Source organism: Peromyscus leucopus, chromosome 19 (assembly GCF_004664715.2).
Source record: "Peromyscus leucopus breed LL Stock chromosome 19, UCI_PerLeu_2.1, whole genome shotgun sequence".
NCBI classification, from domain to species: Eukaryota; Metazoa; Chordata; class Mammalia; order Rodentia; family Cricetidae; genus Peromyscus; species Peromyscus leucopus.
The window spans coordinates 1,107,833-1,120,073 of record NC_051079.1 but is presented as its reverse complement, the minus strand read 5'-3'; the positions used below and the strand labels follow the sequence as shown (position 1 = coordinate 1,120,073).

The 12,241-nt window shown below is 42.0% G+C and overlaps 1 protein-coding gene across 1 annotated transcript in view; it reads right to left on the bottom strand.

Annotated features, from left to right (window-relative positions):
* Positions 1 to 1,099: 1,099 nt before the first annotated feature.
* Greb1l (GREB1 like retinoic acid receptor coactivator) overlaps positions 1,100 to 12,241 on the bottom strand; it is a 248,203-nt gene continuing 237,061 nt past the window's right edge. Inside the window, exons 29-34 of the mRNA XM_028876702.2 lie at positions 10,976 to 11,141; positions 9,740 to 9,967; positions 8,780 to 8,921; positions 6,934 to 7,134; positions 4,838 to 4,976; positions 1,100 to 3,733 (exon numbers count right to left, since the gene is read on the bottom strand). Coding sequence (XP_028732535.1) covers positions 3,570 to 3,733; positions 4,838 to 4,976; positions 6,934 to 7,134; positions 8,780 to 8,921; positions 9,740 to 9,967; positions 10,976 to 11,141 — 1,040 coding nt within the window. The 3' untranslated portion in view covers positions 1,100 to 3,569. The remainder of the gene's footprint in view (positions 3,734 to 4,837; positions 4,977 to 6,933; positions 7,135 to 8,779; positions 8,922 to 9,739; positions 9,968 to 10,975; positions 11,142 to 12,241) is intronic.

The following is a 12,241-nucleotide window of genomic DNA, read 5'->3' as shown; positions in this document are numbered from 1 at the left end:
TAAAAGGAAAACTAGAGATGTGCAAGGGACACCCATCATTTGAGAGGATCTGAAATGGCATAAGCGAGGGAAGAGAGTCTGAAGAGAGTGATGGAAACCGAGGAGACAGCCCTAGAAGCCATAGAGGGTCACCACTAGAGAAGCAGCAGTCACCGAGTGTACCAGCGGTCACAGTCAGACTTCAGAAGTTTATAGAATTGCTGATTGTGGAAATGCTTGTTAGTTGATGGTCCTTTTTGCAGATATCTAGCATATTGTAGGAACAACAGGTTTTGATGGCTTTGCCCACACTTGTGTGGTTTCTTTAGCAAGGATTGGAGCAAGCAATGTTGATAATCAACTTGATAATGTGAGTGTGAACTCTGCATTTACCAAAAGCATGAACATAGTCTCAGATCTACTATGATATTTTAGTGGTTTTTGTTTGCTTGGCCTGGTTGTCCAGTTGTGTGGAAATACAGCTTCAGGTTACCGAGTTAAGACTGCTGAGTCGATTCCCACAGTAGTAATTCACACGTACATCCTTTATTCTTATGGCTTCCAAGGCTTAGCAGTTGGTGTGGTGTTAGACTTTCCAAGCTGGTTATTTTAGAACAGGTAGTAGAAGCCTGCTTCTCTCTGTCTGTCAGCAGACATGAAAATAGTTATTGCTGCTCTGTGGGCCTTTGACCTACATGAGTGCTTTTGTTTCAAATTAATATAAATGTTCTTTATATATTAGAGCTGGAAGGCCTTTTTTCTCCTAAGAGTTGGTAAAAGTAGGTGGAATTTAGAAATAAATTAATAATAAAAGTTTTAGTAACCCAGAACTGTCTGAGCATACAAAAATGAATATAGTTGCCTTCTACATAGGTCTGTCATCTATAATTATGTAGCAGTCTGCAGCTTTTTCCAGGAGAGGTTTTGGTGTATGTAGCTACTTTAGGTAAGCTATAGATTTCATCCAGCTACTTACTTAGTATTTTCTTGGACGGTGCCAAGATAGTAGAGTCTCAGAGCCATCCAAGGTATGAGCGATACCAGACATTGCCAGAGTCACAGCTCATATCACCTTTTAACATGGAAAATTGGTTTAAAGAAAACGAACTTTTTTAGTGGGTGAGGAGTGGGAGGGAATTTTAATACATTCACCAAATGAAAGGACAATGACATACTGTTAGACACACGTCATAAACAAATGTGAGGTAGACTGACTAGTGAGTAAAATTCACCACATTTTGGTTAAGAGAATTTTACAGTAACAAAGTAACACGGTGCCCCCTTTTCTAACAATCACAAGAAGCAGCTGCATAAATTACAGCCAAGACTTGACTACAGTTTTTCTAATTTTTTTTTAGTTTACATTCAACATTAACCCGTGTGAACTGTCATGCACATCAAAGTTCAGCTGGTCTGCAGCTAAGTTACCGTGTGACTTAGTCTATTTGCCCTAACTCTCTGTCCTCAGGGATGGAAGAGGGTAAAATCAAACACACCGAGACCTGAATTAACAAGTCACGGTGGCCTGGGCTTGTGCAATTTCATCCTTAAAGAGGACCTAGCATTCACTAAAGGATTATACTGATTAAGGTCATTTTAAAATATCCAAACCTTAAGTTAGGCTTTGGAGAAAAAGAGGCAGGTAAATTGAATATTAATTATGGGAGTGATGGTCTTTTGGTTTTATTCTGGCATTTCTCCTGAACAGAGCTGAATTGTATTTACAGTTCATGATCACTTGAATTTCTTGAGTGTAGCTCTAACTAACAGAGTACCTACATTAAAGTAACTTAGTTCAAAGAGAAAAAGCCAGTAAGAACTCCTGAGAGGCCTCTGCCCCGGTACAGTAGTTGTGGGATTATCTCAAGTATTCTATTTACCCTACAGAGTGTTACTGGAATATTGCACAAACCGTGGCTTTCCTGATGTTACCTGCATCGGACCCTTTCAGCAGAACAGGGACAAGTCAGAATACATTCATATCCAAACCAGACTGCCCTGGAACGTACCTCTTTGCTAAAATTCTGCTCTACTAAAGTTAAGGAGTAAGCACATAAGGCAGGTCCTCTTTGAAGGACAATTAAAAATGGGGTTAAAAGGAATTTTCCATTTAAAATACATTTCAAACATCATAAGTAGCTACATTAAAGCCAAGGGATCTGCAAACTGTTCCCATCTAATATATTTCATCTTCTCCCTAGCTGTAAACTCCTTGTTCTCCCTGGATAACCAAGCCCGCCAGCTAACACTTGCAGTAAATGCAGGCTCAGCAGGGCTCTCAGTAGTCTCAGGTCCTAAGACAGATTCAAGTAAAAGTGACCATTTTAACTGGAGACAAAGTCACGCACATGGGCTGAGAAAAACCTGAAGAGATACCATGAAATAGAGCGAGTTAAGTGTAAACTTCCAACAGATTACTGTAGAATATTTTCTCAAAATGTTCTGATTAAAGTATTTGATGAGAGCTACATAGAAACTTATGCCTCCTAATGCTGATACCAGTCATACACTACCCGCTAATTTTAATGAGCCCAAAAGACTCTAAAAGAGTCTTCCTTACTCCTCAGGAAAAATGTCACTGATAAAATTAAGGAAAACTTGTCTATGGTTCTGTTTCCCATTTCATCCATTTCTGTGTAACAGCTGTTACTGGCTAAGTTGTTTAAAGGATACTTAGCCTGAGCCAAAGAAATCAACTAGTTCACTTCACAGTAGAATCTCCACCTGATGTGTGGGTTTCCAGGTGCCAACTGCTTACTTTCAGCTAAAACACAGTGGTGGGCACAACTGCAGAACGTGCGTTTGTCCACACAGCTGCTTTCACAAATCACTGCTCTACATTCTCATAGACATGGTGTGCTTATTAAAGACCGGAAATGGGAAATGGGGAAAGCAAAGGAATTAAGCTCTGAGAACTTCATAAAAGCACACAGCGCCTGCTCTGCATTTACTGATTTTTTTGTTCTGTTTAAATAGTAAACTTTTAACTCCTGTGGAAATTTTGCCAAAGGTTTCGATATATATAAGATTATAAATCTCAAACTAACACTGCACAGAGAAAGACAAAGCTACTTCTTTTTAAATACAAATATCTTCTACATTCTATCATTTCAGACCCCTGAGTAATACTGTACCAAAGTACAGATCTGAAGAGAAACTGAGGGCTCAGGCCTCAAGTGTTAATCTTCAATTAATTCCACACCAATGGTGTGAGTTTCATGCAACACATTCAAGCTGGCTAATGCTGACAGTCAGTCCCCTGCCCCCCAACACAGTGTAGTAGAAAAACAATGCAAACTCCATGTTTGTTCTCCAGAATATATCCTCAGGTTCCCACAGGCAGAGCATGTCCTGTGTCATTGCATACCTGCCCACTGTGGCATTGGCCTGAACCTGGGTCCTGTCAGCAGAACTGAAGAAGGACAGTGCCCCCAAAGACGACCTTGGTCACATTTGGGGAGCTCTTTGGAGAAGAGATAAATACGTTGCACTTTGCTCCACAGTGATTGTACTTTAAAGGAAAAATAAATCCCCGATAATTGTCCCACTCCATCTAGGATCTGTTTGTTGTTTTTGGTCTCTTCAAAAACTCATACATGGCGTCCAGTAAGAAAGTAGAGAGGCTTGTCATCACTGCTGTTAGCAGTTTGAAACTCATCCCGGAGGCGGAACTGCCACTGATCCTCCAACTCCAAGCGAACAATCGTCTGCCGTAGGGAGCTTCTGTCCTGGCAGATGACGCACAGGGTAGCACCTTCAGGAAAAGCAGACATTAAATTGATAAGAATGTTACCACCTTTGAAAACCAACATACAGGTAGGTATTTTCATCCAAGCAGTTTTGCAAAAGTTTCAAGGAGCTTAAAGTGCTAATAGAGGGAGATTTCCTTCAGCTGCAGCCTCCTCTCTCCTAGTGACCAGTGAAGCAGTGCTTGCTTGTGTCTGTAGAACAGGGCATCTCCACCTTAGCACTTCATTGTGTGTGCCGGGTGCTAGTCTGTGCCTTGTCGAGTTGAGCTTTCTGCTCAGTGTTCGCTGAAGATGTCCTCCTCCCCATACAGAGTGACAACCAAAGATCTCTTAAAAACTTGAGAACCACTGCTACACACTCTCACACAGAGTTAGCTCCCTGTTCTTATGGTACATAGAGTGTTCTGGGTGTCATCTTTCATTACTGAGATCAGGTCATCTTGTCAGGAATATTTGTGAATCTAGCTTTGCATATATTCTTAGGTAAGTTGAACTTTGTTTATGATGCATACCTATTAAGACAACTTTAGTTTCTGTGGCAGACTCATAACAGTATGTCTGGGGGTGATTATATAATTTTTCTGCAGTTGATTTCTGACCCAATCAAATTACTTTTATGCTGCTTACAAACATGCATAGGTAGAATCAACCTAGCTTCTGTCTAAACTAGATAGCAGAAGCATATATTTCTAAAATTCAATAATGGTAAAAGCCTGTGTAAGGAGTAACAGATAAGAGCTGGAGAGATAGCTCCGTGGTTAAGAGTCTCACTGCTGCTTGCAGAAAACCCAAGTTCAATCCCCAGCATCCATGTCAGATGGCTCACAGTCTTAAGTTCCAGGGCATCATCTACCTTCTGGTCTCTGCAGGCAGTTTCACACATACACACACATAAAAAGTCTTAGGTTGCATAGCTGTTATTCACCTGCACTTAACCTAGTCTTAAGACAGCCTGGTCTTCCTTCCCCAATAATATCAGTAGCCCTGGTTTAGAGTCAAGAGTGTTCCGACTACTGGCTGAAGCTTTGCTTGCTTGTGTGCCATTCAACTCTTGATTCTTTTTTTTCTAGACAATGGCATTCACATTCCAGACACTAAATTTGACTTACCTTTTAGAAACTTGAATTTCTTGAGAAGATCGGCACCTACAAAAGAGTCACAGAGGTACAAGAGAAGTCCACTGAAAAACACCCCTTCACAATTGACGTTGCTGGAGTGGGGTCTGGAGCTGACGTAGCATATGGCTACCTGAAAGAAAGCAGAAAAAAAAAAAAAAAAGACATTTCAAAAGCAAATAAAGGGCTGCACTTCTGCTAAGGGGCGTTATAGCCAGTGCCTTCCTTTTCAGTGCAGGATGCAAGGTGAGAGCCGAGCTTTCTGAATAGAAGTGGGGTGGTTATCAAGCTTTGTACTTAATTAGTAGTAAAGTTTCAATATTTTTAAATCTCTCATTAATTTATTAGAGTAAATCATTTTTTTCTGACAGAAATATTAAGAAAAAATCTTGTATGAGCATGTGTAAATTTTTTAAAAGCCCTACATTCTGGAGCTAGAGATTAGCTCAGAGCACTGGCTGCTCTTTCAGAGGCTCCAGGTTTGATCCCTAACATAACATGGCAGCTCACAGTCATCTGTGACTTCAGTAGCGAGGGATCCTACATCCTCTTCTGGTCTCCATGGGCACCAGGCATGTATGTGATGCACATGCAAATAAAATGCCCATGTGCCCATACACATAAATACTAAAACAAGACAATACCACAATCCATAAAACAGGCACACATAGGAAAGAATAAATATTTCACTTTCAAAGAAGCTTAAAACAGCATGAGTTGGGGCTGGAGAGATGGCTCAGTGGTGAGGGCCCTGACTGCTCTTCAGAGGACCTGGTTCAATTCCCAGCACCCACATGGCAGCTCACAGTTTCAGGTGACCTGACACCCATGGCAAAACACCATTGCACATTAAAAAAAAACCAGCATGAGTTAATTTTCAGGTCCATATGGCTTCTGTGTCTAGACGATAACCACAAACATTACAGGAAGGCAGCAGGATAGTAGAGAGACCAATGGAGTAGCTAAACTTGGGTTGAACTCAAACACTGGTTTCTTCAGTTAGTGGTCATATGGCATTGTACAGTTCCTCATCTACACAGGTAAGGAAACCTGTTGGATAGAAGCATTTTTGAATTCTTAAATACGTCTAACCAGTGTTCAGCAAATGTTAGCTGCTGTTAGTGTTGAGATTGTATTGACACATAGTTGGTTCTTGTGTTTTAAGGCAGAATCTCACTCTAGCCCAGACTAGCTTCTGAAATGCTGGATTTACAGACATGTGCCTCCATGCTCAGCCATCACATGATTTTAAAGTTTCTATTATTAACATTAAGTTAAATTTAGTTTCCAAAATTGAATGCACTAGCACTTAAAAGAGTTTGTGTATGGATAAACTGTGTGTGACTATATGCAAAGAAAAGGCCTAAAGAAAACCAAGGACAGGAAATGTCTTGTTCAGGTATGAGTGGCTCATTCTGGTTTTTGGTTTTTTTTCTTCATTTTGGTCATGCATGCCATGGTGCAGGTGTGAAGTTCAAAAGACAACTTGCAGGAGTCGGGTTCTCTCCACCATCTGGGTTTCAGGAATTGAGCTTGAGTTTGTAGGCTTGGCAGCAAGTGCCTTTACCCAGTGAGACATATTAAAGTTAACTACAAGGATATAGTACATTCTTGAAGATCATGAAATGGACTCTCAAGATAATCCGAAGGAAAAACCTAGTGGCAGAAACCTGGAGAGGCAAGTGGCAATTAAAACACTAGACTAAACTGGTGAAGAACTTGAATGGAAAAGGAGAAATGACAGTTATAAAGGTGTACACAGCCTGTACTTGTCTGTTCAGGAGTCACTGAGCTCGTCTTACAGACGCTAAGATACTGTGCCTTTCAAGAACCGAGTCTTGAGAAAAGTCACACAATGACAACACAGGCTTATCAATGTCACAACAAGCAGAGCAAGTCGCCACTTCTGTCCACACCATCGGGGCAGGCTCTTCAGAGCAGCTGACATCCGAGGAGTGATGAGTCACTGGCTAACTCTGTTCCTGTGGGACCCTTTGAATCATATTTCATTGGTTCTTTTAGAACCATCAGTGGAACTAAAATGGGGAAGAAATGGATGTGGCACCCAGAACTAGTCATCCCGCCTTTACCTCCTGTCCAACGTTGAGGTAGCAGTCAATGGCCAGTACAGGACACTTGAAGTTATGGATGGCTTTGGGGAAGAGTTTATAGGAGGCGTGTTGAAGGAACTTCTCCAGGAGGAACTGTGCGGGGGCTGCCAGGAGCGTGTGTTCACTGTCGGGAGCACAGACATACTGAAGGGGCATGATGGGAGCTAAGCTCTCTGAAACCTGAAAGCAGACGGTCATGGAAAATGTGCCTGTCAGTGAATGAAATTTCTAAGATTACAATGGATTGCATCCTAATAACTTCCATATACAGCACCCCTAAAGGATACCTGAAATCTGATACACATACCACTGAACCCTACACGAATATTTATATACACACACACACACACACAAATACACACTATAATTTCTAAATTAGGCACAAAATACATAAGTGTGGTCTCTTGAGAGTCACGGCATAGTATTTTCAGGCCATGGTTGTTGATGGTAAACTCCAGATAAAGGAGGACTGTCGGGGCTGGAGAGAGGGCTCCGTGGCTAAGAGCACTGGCTGCTCTTGCAGAGGACCAAGATTTGGTTTCCAGCAGCCACATGGGAGCTCATAACCACTGTAACTTCAGATCCAGGGCACCCAGCACCCCTTTTTGGCTCCCACAGGCACCAGGCACACACATGGTGCACATATATAGGCAATAGATTCATATATACAAAATCAAAAGATGTATCTTAGAAGAACGGCAACTGGAGAGGAATTTCCTGGTGGGTTTAAATGTCTCATATTCTGCACCACCCCTACTCCCACTTCAGGAATATTCAGTGTTATTTAAGTTACAGAAAGAATTTGGAGGATGTTACGATATTTAATGAATATATTGTTAGGCCTAAAGGGAAGTCTTTTACAATGCCGCTGTGTGTGTCTGAGTTGACTCCTATCCTATTCAACAACAAAAAGCGGAAGTTTCTCAGCTGCAGCTAAGTGATTGACATGCTGTAATGATCAGCTAGCTGTAAGCCTCCCTAAGAAGGGTATAGAAAATTATAAGCTTTGAGCTGTAATATTTTCTTTAAAAAAAAAAAAAAAACATAATCTAGGGGCTGGAGAGGTGGCTCAGTGGTTAAGAGCACTGACTGCTCTTCCAGAGGTCCTGAGTTCAATCCCAGCAACCACATGGTGGCTCACAGCCATCTGTAATGAGATCTGGCGCCCTCTTCTGGCATTCAGTCATACATGCAGACAGAATACTGTATGCATAATAATAAATAAATCTTAAAAAAAAAAAAAACGATAATCTAAGGACCAGACAAGTCTTGTTATTTCTATTTTCTCGTGTGTTACATAAGGGTTGTCTTGAAAATAAAGCCTTGCAGCTGGGCACACACTTTAATCCCAGCACTCAGGAGGCAGATGCACATTTCTGAGTTTGAGGCCAGCCTGATCTAGTGACCTCCATGATAGCTATGTAGAAGGACCTGTCTCAAACAAATAAACAAAAAAACAACCAATCAGTCAATCAGATTTGGTGGAATCCTCAAGGCTTAACTCTGAGACATTTTTGTATTTTCTGACTGAGATGTCACTGACAGATGAAGCTACACAGCTGATGCCGAGGACTCCAGGATCACTTCCCTTTCTATCCGGCAGAAAAGTACTTTTCACATGCTAGTACTTTAACGACAGAGCTATTTATTTTTTTTTTATTTTTCATTTCATTTTATTTTTTTTGGTTTTTTCGAGACAGGGTTTCTCTTGTGTAGCTTTGCGCCTTTCCTGGAACTCACTTGGTAGCCCAGGCTGGACAGAGCTATTTATAAGGAAGCACTTGTCCCGGTTTTCAGCAGTAGAATTGAGCTTTACAAAACTTACCATGACCTTTGGTTTAACAACAAAGTCCCTTTGCCCTCCAACCTGAACATGCTTCTTCATGAGACTGAAGTTATTAAAGCGGCAGATGAGCAGGCCACTGCTGTTCGTTCTCAGGTTAAAGTCAACGTCTTCACAGAAATACCTAAATCACAACCACAATGGTAGGTTTCTCTGACTGCCCTTCACATCTCAACGATGACAACTACACAGAGAAGTGTGTGGCAGACATTAGGGAGGGCCCAAAACATTGCCTTGTCCTCGAGCAGCTGACCCACACTCTACTGATTAAAGGAAGGGGAAAAAGAGGACTTCCATCTTATGCTACAGGGTTTTAGGTTATTCCTGTGTGGTCAGGAGAGCCAGAGGTCTTGTGGTTTAAAACTCTGGTCACATACAGCATGAAACATGGATGCAGTGGGTGTTCTAATAGCTACAGGAAGTGAGGAGACTTGAAGAGGGGCGTTATGGTCTCTGATACCATTCCTCAGCCATTTCCTATTTCTCAGGAATGTGGGTATGATTAATTCAGGGGGCCTGACTGCTGCCTTCTCCCTCTAGGAAGAGTGTGTCTTACAACCCTGGAGAGAATGGTTTCCGCTGAGTTCTGAGGGTGAATACAGGATTAGTATTGGATGTTTACCGGTCCACACACTGATCAGCATTGATTCAACAGTTTTTGTTCCTATTGGAATTCTTGTTGAATAATCAGGTGGCTAACCTGTGTTTTCTGATCATTTTCCATTACAGTGTCAAGAGTCTAGGTCAATGCTAGCTGTGGTGACACATGCCTGTAATCCAGCACTCAGGAGGATCACAGTGTAGAGAACCTGTGTCACAATGAGTTCTGGGCCAGGGGAGTTAGCTGGAAGGGGCTTATGAATTAAAACAAAGCAGAGGCTGAAGTGGGCACCATCCACCAGCAGGTGCCAGGATGACCTGCATCCATGAAGACTGACCTACCTATTGAAGTCATACTGTACATTCTGAGTCAGGTCTATGTTGAGGAGAATGAAATCATGCACGTGACATCTTGAGAATGGAGCCTTTAGGTTCTGAGACGTCAGCTTGCTGTTCCATTTCTGTATGCCCAGGATTGCATAGTGGACAATTTTCGGTGTGGCTTCAATGTGCTGCAAGACACTCTTCAAGGACACATTCTTGCTGGAAATTCCTGCTTCCGTGGGCTGGCTATAAAATGTCAAGTTAGTTTATATAAAATGTCAATAAATGTTACTGAAGAACCAATGCTACTACATATTAGGAATACTGTAAAGGATGCGGTAAGATCATTTATATTAAGAAGGATAAGTCCAGTCACACTACTTATCATGACTAACTCAGAAAAGATGGCCTTTGGTGGTGGATATTGCTACCTTTAAGGCAAAAAAAAGGAATTCAGTTCATAATTTCAACTTTAATAATGAACATGAGCTACCAAAGACATGACCAGAGGTTAGGAGTACAGAAATGGCCAGGCCTGATAATTACATGTAGTAACACTATATGAGCACCTCATTGACTACAAGTCCACAGAAGAAATGATAGGAAACCAGTGTTTCATTGGGGCAGTTTCACAAACATTTTTGTATCTAGCATTCCCCTTGCCTACCATCCCCTAGCATTGTGCCATTGAAGGAATCCTAGGAAACTGGCACCGCTCCAGGAGAACCACTGATTGTCAGCTGGCTATATTACAGATGGTGAGCTTGAGACAGAGGTGACATGATTTCCTCTCCACTTCAGTAGTTAAGCCGTTGATATAAATGAATCATAGCATCAGAAAAGGGGGTTTGGGTGGTTTTGCTTTGTTTTACACAGTCTTACTATGTAGCACTGGCTGGCCTAGAACTTGCTATGTAGACCAGGCTGGTGTCAAACTCAGAGGCTATCCAGCCTTTGCCTCCTAAGTGCTGGGACTAAAAGTGTATACCATTCTACCTATAGCAGAACAGATTTTTGCAGCTAACCAATACCAGGAAGTTGAAATGGCCCAGGAACTTAATGACACACTGTCTTTAAAAGAAAAATCCCTAAGCAACCCACCAATGAGCTACTGAGGGGGGTCTTAGGATCCACCTTGCTCAGGAAAACTACCTCTTATTTACTCCCAAGTATAACTATAGCTAAAAATATCTTGTCTAGATCATTGTATCACCTCTCGCCCACACACCCACAACTTCCTGGAAGTATTGCTACCTGGTTTGCTCCTGAACGCTGTGAATGTTCCACAGGACACAGGAGTCGTCCATCACAACGATGAAAGGCCAGACACACTGCCGCTTGACCCCCAGCTCCTCCAGGCGGTTCCTCTCCAGCTCTAGATTGTGGTATGATAGCTCCTTAATGAGGAACCTGGCAGCACCTGGAAGGCAGTGCAACCAACCACAGCTTACATCCTTCACTCAGACCAGTCACATGACCTCCACTGCATCCTGTCCATGTGGGGATCCTGTGTGCAGGTGATGGGAGCATGCTGAAGAGAAGATGCAGAGGGCCCTAGTTTGGTTCCTGGCACCCATGTCAGGCAGCTCCAGGGGATTCTGATGCTTCTAGCCTTCAATGGGCACCTGCACTTGTGTACAGACACATAATGTTTTAAAAATCTCCAAAAAAAGAGTCACCGGGAAATGTATTTTAAAATGTAGATTCCTGGAATCCATTACTAGAGATTCAGTTGAGTAAGTCCAGTGAAGGGCCAGAAACAAATCTGATGATGTATGAAGTACACTCTGAGTAACAGACTTCAAGAATTCCATTTCCTTGATATGACAAAGGACACCTCACACTGCAGATAATATTAGTGACTAGGGCTTCAGAATATGACCAGCTAGCTCTTAGAGGCAGCAACTCCCACATCCTGCATCAGAGAGCAAGGCAGGGCCATGATGAATGGAGAGTCAACGGCACCTGTGGAGATCCTGGAAACAGGCACCCATCCTAGATCTGCAGTTTGTTAATGTGTGGAAGAACCCCAAACAGCAGGATTAGCTCAAGGTAATACTAGGATTTCGAAACATCTCCCGCTCAAGAGTCTGCATAACGTTTTGCACATTACACATAGAACCACATAGGAAAAATTGACAGCTAACATGGTAGTCAGTGGTGAAGGACCAAAGATTTTCCAACTATGATCAGGAACCAGAAAGTGATTCCTGCTTCCATTTAATAGTACTAGAAGTCCTAGCTAGAGCAATTAGGCAAGAAAAGGAAAGTGGCCGGGTGGTGGTAGCGTACACCTTTAATTCCAGCACTTGGGAGGCAGAAGATCTTTGTGAATTCGAGGCCAGCCTGGTCTACAGAGTGAGATCCAGGAAAGGCACAAAGCTACACAAGAGAAACCCTGTCTCAAAAAACCAAAAAGAAAAAGAAAAAGAAAAAAAAAAAAGAAAGAAAAAAGAAAAGGAAAGTGATCTCAATTAGAAATAGTAAAATGTTGCTCCCTGACAATATATCATACATAGA